We start from the raw sequence: 13,442 nt of genomic DNA, 5'->3' as shown, positions 1-13,442 counted from the left end.
ATAGTTAACAAAAACTACAATTGAATCTAAAAATAAACCATAAAAACATTTTTGTTAGCTACTTGAAATAAAATGAACATGATCTTTTTTAATTTCATCTAGTTGCCAAGGCAACATTTGTCATTTTAATTTAGTTTAACTTGATGTACTAAAATAACTACAAATAAAAACAGAAATAAAAATTAATAAAAACTAAAATGAAAATGGAAAAATATAAAAACAAAACCGGATTCAAATTATTAATAAAAACGTCTAAAAAAAAAGATAAATGCAAATAATAAAATGCAACTATAACTATGTAACTATAATCATGCATAGTTAGGAGGACAGTGAAATAAATCAACTTACCAACATTAAAAAGGAAGAAAAAATCCAATATATTTTTTATTGAGGTCAAAGGTTTTTTGTCCAGCTCCAGTCAAATTCAGTAATTTGGTGCAAATCTATTAATCTAAAACAAATGTAGGCCTATCTATTGCTTGGTTAAAGGTATTCTAATTCAATGTCAACATGAACAGTTGCATGATATGTCCTGACTACAAACAAACAAATAAATAAATAAGTCTCATAAAAATGGGTTTAGCAAGAAAGGATTCATTGTCAAGTTTTCTGTTCAGCCTGTGTCGTATGAGTGATTTTGCAAGTTGTTGGGCCTGTGCAGTTCATGGTGGTATTTTAATGTTATGTTTTTATTTATTTTGGTACTTTTATGTACTTTGGTATTGTGTTGGTTCACCATTTGAAATCTAACGAAGCAAAACCAGTTGAGAACCACTATTTGGACTTAAATTAGGACGATTAACCTTAGTCAAACTAATCAAAAACAATGCTATTTGAAAAATAAAATAATTATTTTTTAATTATTTTTTTAAAAATTCTCAAATTTAAAATCAAAATTAATTTGCTGCATAATTCATACTTTCTTTCAAAAGAACAATGCTAAACAGTAAAATCTTACATGCCACTATGCATTTTTCACCTTCAAATATAATTCAAAGATGTAATCTGTTAATGACCACTTGGGTGCAGCACTACTCTCATCAACATAAGTATTTTTTCTGTATGCTGTCTTGGCAGAGAAAGTTATGACATTACTGAACTATTCAGAAGAGGTGACCAGCATTGGACCCAACTGCAACATACCACTTAAGCTAACAAAAAAACAAAACAAAAAAAAAAAAACTTAGTTATAATTGTAAGGACAGTGTCATTCACTTATTAAGAAGAAGAAGAAAAAAAAAAAGTGGCCCCTGTTCCGAGAAGAAATAGTCATGATGCTTTGGCAACGTGCTGTAGACATATTACAGGAACAAACCCAAAGACCATGATTACCTGTTTCAGGTGTTTCACACAATGATCAGACACCTGTTATATTTCTGCTTGATTTTCATAACATCAAGACATGATTAATAGTTGGATTATCATTATGTGTAGATGAAACATGAATGGTTAATGGTCTAGTTTAATAGTCTAATTTCGAATGATCTGGGCACTAAAAGAAATATTCACTTGAGAAATTAATATTATGGGTAAAGAACTCGTATTTTAGCTGGAAGCAACAGTTTGAAGTTAGAAACGTCTTGATGGTTTTGTTTCTTACAAACACGCAGCTTTTCACTTCACAAGACATTAATTGATGTGTTGTGTGGATTACTTGTCAGCTGTTTGGACTCTCATTCTGACGGCACCCATTCACTGCAGAGGATCCATTGGTGAGCAAGTGATGGAATGTTACATTTCTCTAAAATGTGATGAAGAAACAGATTCATCTACATCTTGCATGGCCTTAGGGTGAGTAAATTATTAGCAAATTTTCATTTTTGGGTGAAATATTCCTTTAAATATGAGCTTGTTTGGAAATCAAGACTTTTGCAAACTCTTTGTTGTACTCTAATGTAGTTGTATTTAACCAATAATTAATAAGTTCTTGGCTGCGGTTAAATATTTAACATCATTCTTTGGTTTTGACATTTCATGTTCTGCAGTCAATGTTTTTTCAGACAGCTTTGGTGGATTTTGAACTAGAAGAGGATTTTTAGTGGCTGAACACAAAGTCTTTAAATGCTTAACTCACTTATTTAAATTATTTAATTTTTCAACATTATTTGATCCTTTTGACTGTTTACCCTGAAACTGGGATGGTAAACTGCACATGATGAAACCTTAAATGATATTTCAGGTTGTAAAATTAAAAACGTGCTGGAAAACTGTTACAGAACATTCCGGAATAGCTGAGGTTTCACTCATTTTCTCTTTCGACATCCATCACCATGTGCTGAAATTTCCCCCAACGCACCCTGTGCATGTTGAGAAATACTCTCGAAATCATTGGATGTAGTTAAATGTGATACCAAGTCAGCAATCCACCAAATGCTTCTGAAAAGTATAGATTACAATGTGAGCATTGAATATATAAGAACTAAAAGCTTCTGTTTACGATTCTTGCAACCTTACAGCCACTTGAGATTCATGCAGCCTTTAGATTTCAATTTACGAGTTTGAAAGGCAAAATTATGATGTAATTCAAGTAATTTTGGTCAGCATGAAGTGGACACATTGGACAATTTCACATTTCTTTCTTTCTGTTTCACTGTTTTAGCTCTAATGCAACAAAATATAACTGTAATTGATTATATAGGTGAGTATTTTTATATAGTAGTAGGTGTGTAGAATGGATACTATATTTTATATCTTTATTTTGCCACCCCATATAGAATGATGAAAAAATGTAGCACAAGATTGCCTCGTAGACTAACACAATGTATAGTAGTTTTATCACTATTCTCCGTCAGCATGAAAATGCACACAAAATAAACAGTCGATGTTCACCGTTTAACTTCCACCATGAATTCTTAATTGATGCCTCTAATTTGAAGTTATTTGCTAGCAATGACATAGCAGTAGCATTCATTCATGCATAATTAAAATGATTATTGGCATAACTTGAAGGCAGAGTCAGACTATACGATGTTGTGGTCAGGATGCTTTCATCAGTTACTATTAAACAACCACATGACTCTAGCATGACACTATCATAAATGAGACTGGCAAAAGCATAGACCTGTTTCAGCTCTCATCCAAACACCAGTCGGAAAGATTACATTAATGACTTCGAAACCAGGCCAAGTCAGTCCAAATAAAACAGACAGTCTATCTTTTGCTCAAATTGAGTACCATCAGGGGTCCAGACGCTCGGTCAAGCACAGCATTCATGAGGAAAAGATCATCCAGGTGTAAAAAACAGGTCTGTGAATCGTGGTGAGATACTGAGATGGGGGTGAGACATACACAGACATTCTCGGCTCTGATTTATCGTCTGGCTAGACTCGGTTTGAGCTAGTCTAATTGTTAATCTGGTTTTACATGCCCCATTTAATTGATGAACTGAAGTCAGAGAGTTCGATTTTTTTTCTTTTTGGCCTTTTATTAATATGAAAATGGAGAAAGAACAGGAACTTTTGAAGACAAGATTGGAAAATGATGCAAACCAAGAAAATTATCCTCAAGCTCTAATTTGAAGTTATTTGCTAGCAATGACATAGCAGTAGCATTCATTCATGCATAATTAAAATGATTATTGGCATAACTTGAAGGCAGAGTCAGACTATACGATGTTGTGGTCAGGATGCTTTCATCAGTTACTATTAAACAACCACATGACTCTAGCATGACACTATCATAAATGAGACTGGCAAAAGCATAGACCTGTTTCAGCTCTCATCCAAACACCAGTCGGAAAGATTACATTAATGACTTCGAAACCAGGCCAAGTCAGTCCAAATAAAACAGACAGTCTATCTTTTGCTCAAATTGAGTACCATCAGGGGTCCAGACGCTCGGTCAAGCACAGCATTCATGAGGAAAAGATCATCCAGGTGTAAAAAACAGGTCTGTGAATCGTGGTGAGATACTGAGATGGGGGTGAGACATACACAGACATTCTCGGCTCTGATTTATCGTCTGGCTAGACTCGGTTTGAGCTAGTCTAGTTGTTAATCTGGTTTTACATGCCCCATTTAATTGATGAACTGAAGTCAGAGAGTTAGATTTTTTTTCTTTTTGGCCTTTTATTAATATGAAAATGGAGAAAGAACAGGAACTTTTGAAGACAAGATTGGAAAATGATGCAAACCAAGAAAATTATCCTCAAGGCATATTTAAAATGTCAATATAAAACATGCATAGAAATTAAAATTAGAGTTTGTAATATAATGATCTTAAAAACTTTTTTTTTTCTTTGGCTTTCAAGTCGTTGTGAGCTTGTGTCATTAATATGTGATCTGCCCTGTGCTTTTGTTTTATGTTTTGTTCAGCACTCTGGTCAGCTGTGCTTGCTGTTTTTAAATGTGCTATATAACTTGAAACTAGATAATTATTTTCAAACCCTTCTGAGAAATTGGACTTCCAACTTTTGCATGTTAAAAATATCCCACAGACTTGCATTTCATGGATGGACTCTAAAGTCTAATGATAATAATTATAATTTTTAAAAACAAATAAAAAAAATAATTCTTAAATAATCTTTTTTTTTGTTTGTTTCCAGTTTGTTTGCTACTTTGACAGTCTTGGTCAAAAGAGCATTTGACTTAGTCATGTGTCTTACATTAGTCACGTGACAACAAGCAAACAGCACATTCCCCGACTGACACACACGAAAATATATCTTTGTATAGTTTATTTTATTTTAAAACAGATAAACAGAAAGCTTGATACATCATATGAGATGATACATAATTGAATATTAGGTAACATAATTGTTGGAACATGAACTAAAACATTTCTAATGAGAACCTACAGACTCCGCGACCACTTTAAAGACATTATTTGTGATAAACAGTGCCTTTCAATGCAGGCTGAATCCAATTCACCAAGACAAATCATAAGTGCACTAGAGAGTTTTCAAGAGATTTAATTGTATCTGCCGCATGTGGGTGTTTTTGAACCCAAATCAACAGCGACAAGCCCCTCAAAGTTTACGTACTATACATTTTATGAACAACAAAAAGAAAGATAATGGATTTTACCACGGGTAAAAGATCCATCTCACATATGCCAAGGTAGAACTATTAGCAAACTAAAAGACATTTGTGAGTCAAAACACAGTTATAGCAAAGTATATTACACTGCACATGTTGAAGATTTGCATAATTATTTAAATGCATTATAATGTACCCTGAATCAATGCTCTCCAGATGAGTGATATAGTTTTTCGGCAAGAATAACAAACTCCAACTGTAACAAAAATGACATATTTGTCGCACACATTGCGATAATGCTGTTGTGGCTCAATCCTCGTCAAATTTCGGACATTTGTTTTATACTACAGTACAAAGTCATGTAGTTTGCAAATGCATTGCTTGGCTTATTGAACCTCTGCATTGTCTGTATTACAGGGAAACATGTCAGCTGGCTTTCTAAATCTAGCATAAGTTTTTACTGGAGTTCTTCGCTTTTTTACCGAAAGAGAGTGTCTTGTCTGTTGCCAAAATCTAACAGCTTGTGACCCACGAAGTCGCCCTGTCCCAAACTACAAGTACTGCTCCCCTTTCTCTGGTGGAGAACTTTTAACATTTGCTCTGCAATTTAAAAGAAAAACAAAACATGTTTGAGTTACAAAGAAAACGGAAAGCAGATCCACGCTTTCAGATGTATTGCAATGAAACAGTCCATGCTTTGTAGGGTGTTTTCACGTATACTACAATAATACATATTTACAAAGATGGTTTATGGGGTCACAAACAAAGAGGGTTCTAAAGTTTTGGGGGCCATGCACACAACAGATATGGGGTGACAGTTTTTCAAACATGTTTATTGATCAGATGTTGAAAAAAAAGGCACATAGATTTGAAGTATATAGGGTGTAGAAGGGACATTTGTCCAATCATACAGACAAGTGTCCAAATTTGGATTCTAGGTGGGAGTGAGGGACACAGATATAGAGAGTGGAGCTCGGACAGTCCTCGAATAAAGGCAGGGAGGGTTGGTCAGTCAGGGAAACTAGTCTCACTCAACAACTCATCCCTGAATTAGAGAAGAGAAGAAGACAGTCAGAGAAGAACAGCATTAGAGGAACCTGGGATAGAGACAATTGACAAGAGACTCTCTGTGCATTGGGTGTTAATACGTTATGTGGCACCACATAGACGTATGCTGTTTGTTAACATGGAAAAATGGATGATGGAAACATGCATAGACTGCTTGTTGATATGCCAATGACTTGAGATCTCAGAAGGAATATTTGAAAGGAAGATGAGTCTTGAGTTACATGTCATTTGCATGCACAGTGAAGTTTCCGTTAGTTAAGGAATGTTAACTTTTACCAGGTCCAAAAACTAACACCTCATTGGTTTTGGAGACAGGAGACAAAACTCCACCAGTTCAAAACGATTTTTACTGTTTTTTTTCCCCCCTTCAAATGGCCCCATTATAGAAAATCTGAATCAACAAATTCATTTAACGGTTGTGCATGTTATTCCAGCATCTTATTTGCATACTAGTCCAACTTAACCAGTTCTATCCACCTTGTTTTTAACATAAGAACAGGCCCGGCCATTTGTAACTTAAAAGTGCAAGGCTTTTGGTGTCAAATTCAAATTTAAATTGCTTTGTCAGCATGAATGTAAACAATCCAATATTGCCAAAGCTTCAAATTGTCATTCACTTCTAGTTATTTTATCTGTACAAAAACAGTCTGTTATGCTGATTGATATTGCAAACTGGTGCAATTCTGTTATCATAGTATATAGTCAAAATTGCAAGAAAAAGTAAGAATTGCTAGATATTAACTATAAAAAAAAGTCAGAATTGTAAGTTCATAACTTGCAATTCTGACATAATTTCTTGCATTTGCGAGTTTATATCATGCAACTCTGGGAAAAAGTCCGAATTGCGAGATATAAACACAATTGTGAGAAAAAAGTCAGAATTGTGAGATAAAAAGTCGCAATAACTATTTTATATTTTCTATTCAGTGGTGGAAACGGGCTTCCTTGTGAATCTGAATTCTCACACATTCAAAGAAAATATGCATGTTGCAATTTAAGGTGAATATGTGCTGGTAAAGTGCTGTGCCATGCATGTTTGCACTAACTTGTATTTGGACATTTTTTTTTTTTAAATTGATGAAATACATGCAGAAAAATATGTCTGTGTAAATCCATTTTTATGTAAAATCATCCCATAGAATTAAATGCAGCAATGTAAAAAGGATTTTATAATGTATGGAACAAATAAGACTGGTTTACTGTTTCATAAATAAGGCCCACTGTCATTAATTTTTTTGGGGCAAACATACTTCCTTTCTATGCAAATTATAGAAAACACTGGATTCACAGATCTAACAGATTTAGCTAATGTTGAATGGATGTTATTTATTTATTTTATGTTTAAATCAATATGTACATTTTCTAATGATAGTGGTGGTAGTAATTGTTGCCCTTTTTCTTTTAATTTCCCCCCTCTGTAATTATCATGGTCTGGATATTTTGCTCTCTTTGAGCTTTTGTCAGGGCACATTTTTGTGAATATGAGGCAAATTGTGATCAGCACTAATTTTGTGTGTGTGTGTGTGTTTTCAGCCATTGCCTGATTGGTTTAATTATTTTAGTAAATTGAGTCCAAGTAGCATTATCAATTCATTCTCAGTGAATTCTGAATGCTTTTCTGATGCATACTTTGGACTAAAACCAGTGCTGGACTTTCCCTCAAAAGTGCTTTATCTAAACAGCATGTTTACAGCTTGCGCTGGGCATTTTGACTCAAGTCAGCTAATTCCCAGTTCCCACACTGGAGCACTGGAACTCAATGGTTGTAAATAATGTCCTATGTTTCTAGTAGAATTCCTTGTACTTCAGTGGACGGTGGAATTGTCATAACTCCTGGTCTCCTCAATGTGGTGTCAGTGTGACCATGGCTGTCAGGAACACACATAGCTTGCAAACAGAGCTCCCACCATGCAGAACAGAGCAGCCAATCAGAACAGCCATGACACGTTTCTATCTATAGGCTATGTTCGGATTCAAATACTACTTGCTGAATCTGTGCTATATATACTGTGTATAATGCTTACTAATTTAATAAAAAAAAAAAAATTGTATGTACAGCAGAATGCATTATACATTGTCACATGAATGGTTGTTTTGCATTTTTTATTTAATTTTGAACAAAAAAGTCTTTGCTATTTGTGTCTGATTGAATAATGAGTCAAGAAATGTTAAAAATCCACTCAAGCTCATTGCATTGTGGGGTTTCCCAAATGTAGTAGGTAATCAATGTATTCCATGCATACTTTTCACAGTACACATATTATATACTGCATATATCATAAGAGTAGTATGCTAGTCCAAACATAGCCGCTGTATCCCACATTGAATCCTTTTATTTATTTCTCTTTTTACTTTATTTGACTTTTGGTTTGTTAAAAGTCAAAATAAAGATTGTGAAATCTTTTATATCGGTTAGACTTTGTACCCAGATTATATCTCCATTCACTTTACATAATAAAGTTTGAGTGTACATGGAAGTTTTCCCTGAAACCTTGTAAAATTAATAATAAAAAAGAGTCCAGTGTAAATTGTAACTTTTAGGAATTTCAGCTTCAAATTGGTTTGTAAAATCTATTTTTTTTGGCAAAAAATATGATTCCTTAAAGGTGCTGTATCAACCCGATCTCACGGCAATTCATACATATTTGACAAGGTGGCTAATTCTTATGAATTCGTACGACCTCACTCGTACAAATTCATACGATTTGTGAAAAATCTTAAATATTTTACGAGGTGGCAAATTCATAGGAATTCGTATGAAGGACCAGACCTAACCCCACCCGTAAACTTAACCGTCACAGAAATCGTACAAAATTGTACGAGTGAGGTCATATTAATTCGTACGAATTAGCCACCTCGTAAAATATGTACGAATTGGCTGTGAGATAGCGTTGGCTGTATGTAATTTTTTGACTGTACTAAAAGCATAAAATACCATAATATGTTTGCAAATATTTAGAAAACATGCTAAGTTTACATAATTGTTTCTCCGAAAAACAATGCTACAGCCAGTTATTCGACTTCAATATGTGCGATTCGTGTCGAAATGTCTGTTTTTGTTTTGGTGTGTGTGATTCCGCCCACTGCCAATTTATCCAATAGTATTTAGACACCCCGGGTTGCCAGTTGGTGGAAAACACAGTGCCTTGCAGCCATGGAAGCCTGCAAACGAACTGGGTCAGAGATCGCAGATTCTACCCGGCCTAAAAAGCCTCAGCATCCATCTAAAAACTCTATAACCAGAGTCATATTAAAATGCGGATAAATCAACTCATCAACTTACAGTGTAAGGCTCATCTCCTTCCATTGTCAATTGCGCTCGTTCTCGTTGTGTATCCTCAATCTGGCAACCCACGTGAGCCTTTTGTCTTAGGGGGAGTTGGCGGGAGAAACAACTCTCTTCAAAAATTTGAATTTGGACTGCAGTACCTATTTAAACCACTAGTTGTCAAAATTACATACCGCACCTTTAATAAAAAAGCTTATTAAGGTATGTTGGGAAAACCGTACATGTCAATAAAGTATAGAATTTCCACATTGTTCATGAAATTATAGCAAGATGCATGCTTATACAGTATCTCTGAAAAAAAGTACACAATCTTCCTTGACCGCAGGCCTACACAATGTAAATATTTGTCCATATGATAGTTTAGTTTGTGTGTTTTGGACTTGGATAAAACGGTCAGTGCGAGTGAGAAGGTGTGCTCATGGTGGTAAGAGCTCTGTCTCTTGTACCCGCTTCTCTTTACATTTACAGTTTCTCCTTTTCTGCTGTGCTGTTATTTATTTATTTATTTATTTTGGATTTACACGTACTCCCTGGCTGTAGAGGGTTGAGATTGCCGGTAGAACTGCTGTCCTCTTCTGTCCTTGATAACGCAGGAGCAGCAGAGGAATGAGCCGCCCAACATCACCAGGATGGCAGCCGCCCATCCGACAAAGAGGGCGGGGCCAAACTCATACCTGAAAGACAGAGAGGACCCGCCTTTGTTTAACAATCACAATATAATATAATCAGGTGATTCTCATGTTCAGGTAACGTCTCTTTGAAACAGGATTTTACTCAGAAATTGCTTGTAAATTTCAATAATAATTACAAAGAAACAGCAAATAACACATTAAATTAAAGTAGAAATACTGAAATTGTATTTTATTGTAAAAGGTATACAATAATCTGTTCTTTGTTTTATTCTTAGGAAAATAATTTTTTGCAGTGTTGGCTAAAATAAAATAAAAAACATCTAAATATTATATTTCATTTATTTTATTATATATTAAATTATATGTATGCACTTATATAATGTATTTATAATGATTAACATTTTTAATCTATTTAATTATAAGATGTGCTGATTAATTAATCTAATTAGTCACATATCAAATTTGGCTGAGAAATTACTTAACTACTAAATAAAACAAGCTGAACCAAGGTCAGCATTATTAGAAATAGCAACAGCAACATTATTAGCAATAGCAACAGCCCTAAATTAGAATTTTTTATATATTTTATTCTAATTTATTGTGTAAATAAATTATAGTATTACCGAGCTACATGTACAGTATATGATAATACAGTTTGCATTTTGTGAAAATATAAACATGCAAAATAATCATGCAGCTGAGATTTGCTATATACACTGTGTGTGTAAACAATTTTCACTCAGAAATTGCTTGTAAATTTCAATAATAATTACAAAGAAACAGCAAATAACACATTAAATTAAAGTAGAAATACTGAAATTGTATTTTATTGTAAAAGGTATACAATAATCTGTTCTTTGTTTTATTCTTAGGAAAATAATTTTTTGCAGTGTTGGCTAAAATAAAATAAAAAACATCTAAATATTATATTTCATTTATTTTATTATATATTAAATTATATGTATGCACTTATATAATGTATTTATAATTTATAAATAATTTATAAATAATGTATGTGTATATTTATATGTATTATGCATATATGTTTTATATTACTTTTTTATATAATTTTTTATTTTATATTTGATTTTAATTATTTTTTATTTTATTACCTGTTTTTACCAGTGACATTTGATTGGTTCATAATTAATGAGAATTATATGTTTAACTGATAAAAAAAAAAAAACAGTTTCCCTCATAATTTTAAAATCTATTAATTAGGGATGCACCGATACCGATACTGGTATCGGTATCGGGCCCGATACTGAGCTTCTGTACTCGTACTCGTTAAAATGCCCCGATACCAAACGCCGATACCACACAACATGTGATAAGTGCCATATTCAGACAAAGAAACACCGACAACAGAACAAACCAAAAATTATTCAGAGACCAGATATAATTTTTGATATTTTTTTACTAGTGGGTGCAGGACACTATAGTTCATTTATGTAAGTGAGGACAGCAAAATAAAGTAAACTGTGATCGATTATACCAAAATATTCTTCATACAGTGGACTACCAGTAAAACTGATAAAACATTTGGGACCAAAAATTATTCAGACCGAGTCTGGGAAAAAAAATTGAAGTTGAGGTTTGCATGAAGCTGGGTGACAGCATGCCCAGGAGACTACAGGCTGTCATTAAGGCTAAGGGTTGCCCGACTAAGTATTGATAGTTGTGTAAATACTGTCATACTAACAGCTGTCTGAATAATTGTTGGTTGATTGTAATCCATTACATACCTTTCTATCAAAGTTATATAACATTATCAAGCTGAATTTGTTCTGACACAGTTTAACGCTGAGTTCTTGTCATATTTTATTACCATTTTCTAAACTATAGCAAATAAACTGTGATAATGTGAGAAATGTTGAAGGTGTCTGAATAAATTTTGGTTTGACTGTATCTATTTGATAAATGAAGTTAACCAACTAACATTATACATACTCTTTTGGTTTCTGTACCCAATATTTAAAAAATTTACAAATGCAATAAAAATATTGGTATCGGTACTCGGTATCGGCAAGTACCAAAAATAAAAGTATCGGTATCGGGCGAGTACTGGAAAAAGTGGTATTGGTGCATCCCTACTGTTAATGGTCCTACCTGGCGTTAATTGGCGTATTCGGGTCGAAGAAATGGTAGGAGACCTGTGTGGCGTACCAGGACACAGCCACCAGCGTACACAAACCTAGACATGATAGAAATCATAGTCTTAGCACTGTCATTGAGTACTTCTCTGTTTGTTTACTTTCAACCTTTGCAGAAAGTGCTAATGTGACCAGACTAGCCACTTCCTTTTTACTCCTGAATGTCAGATGGGTCAGAAATTATATAGCGTCCGAGGACCAAAACAGACCTCAAGAATGTGGAGGCTAATGGAGGAATGTCAATTTATTCTCCAAAACTAAATGATTTACTGGACTGAGGTATGTGCGACACTGACCTAGATAACACAATTTACTCATTCTTAGCACAGTAACACTTGTGTAGAGAGTAGTAATGACTTTGTTTATGTTTTCGCTCCACGTTTCTTAGTAAGTTTACTGGTATGATCATCTCAAACCAATCCAGTGTATTACAAAAAGAAATGTTTTATTAGAAAACACAATTTTACATATTCTCACCAAACCTACATAAAAATGCAGTGTGTTTAGCGTGGGGTTGGAGTCTCACCTGAGAGCAGGAACAGACTCCCACCAGAGATCATTACAAAGACAAATGGTCATGTTTTTACATACTCTCACCAAACCTACATAATAAATGCAGTGTGTTTAGCGTGGGTTTGGAGACTCACCTGAGATCAGGAACAGACTCCCACCAGAGATGGCGATCTTGCTCTTGGTGGATGGGTTGTTGTCACCCACCTTTGTGCATTTCATCCCGATCACACTCACAATGATAGCAATGAATCCCATCAGCACTGAGATCACCATCAGAGCTCGACACGTCTGAATGTGGACTGGAAAAAACGCACATAATAGCAGAGAGTTTAAGTTGGAACTCAAAATTAAGGAATATTCATTCTGAGTAATTCTGACCAAAAATTTCCCACACTGCAAATCATAGTCTTAATCCATTTTGTATGTATGTATGCATATACAGTATGTATATATATATATATATATATATATATATATATAAAACTGAGTCATGTTTGAAAGCTGACTGAATTTTCAGCATCATTACTCCAGTCTTCAGTGTCACATAATCCTTCAGAATTCATTCTAATATGCTGATTTATTATCAGTGTTGGAAACAGTCGTGCTGCTTAATACTTACTGCTTAAACTTACTTTACAGAAGAATTTGTTTTATATTTTAAGTTTAATTTGCCCATTGTCCCTTTTTTTGAAAATCATATTTCCCATGTTACAAAAACAGCATTCTTCCATCTTAGAAACATTGCCAAGCTACGAAACATGTTACCTGTTTCTGATGCAGAAAAGCTAGTTCATGCATTCATGACCTCTAG

At 34.1% G+C, this 13,442-nt stretch overlaps 1 protein-coding gene across 3 annotated transcripts in view; it reads right to left on the bottom strand.

Annotated features, from left to right (window-relative positions):
• Positions 1-4,678: 4,678 nt before the first annotated feature.
• LOC107654447 (claudin-19-like) overlaps positions 4,679-13,442 on the bottom strand; it is a 14,423-nt gene continuing 5,659 nt past the window's right edge. Inside the window, exons 2-5 of one of the 3 annotated variants that reach the window (XM_016441514.1) lie at positions 12,766-12,930; positions 12,075-12,159; positions 9,861-10,007; positions 4,679-6,021 (exon numbers count right to left, since the gene is read on the bottom strand). In XM_016441514.1, coding sequence (XP_016297000.1) covers positions 5,985-6,021; positions 9,861-10,007; positions 12,075-12,159; positions 12,766-12,930 — 434 coding nt within the window. In that variant the 3' untranslated portion in view covers positions 4,679-5,984. Of the gene's footprint in view, positions 6,022-9,498; positions 10,008-12,074; positions 12,160-12,765; positions 12,931-13,442 lie in introns of those variants that run through there. The other 2 variants (XM_016441513.1, XM_016441515.1) reach the window with 2 other exon arrangements.

Source organism: Sinocyclocheilus anshuiensis, unplaced genomic scaffold (genome assembly GCF_001515605.1).
Source record: "Sinocyclocheilus anshuiensis isolate Anshui unplaced genomic scaffold, SAMN03320099.WGS_v1.1 scaffold527, whole genome shotgun sequence".
Classification (NCBI taxonomy): domain Eukaryota; kingdom Metazoa; phylum Chordata; class Actinopteri; order Cypriniformes; family Cyprinidae; genus Sinocyclocheilus; species Sinocyclocheilus anshuiensis.
This window is presented reverse-complemented; position numbering and strand designations above follow the sequence as displayed.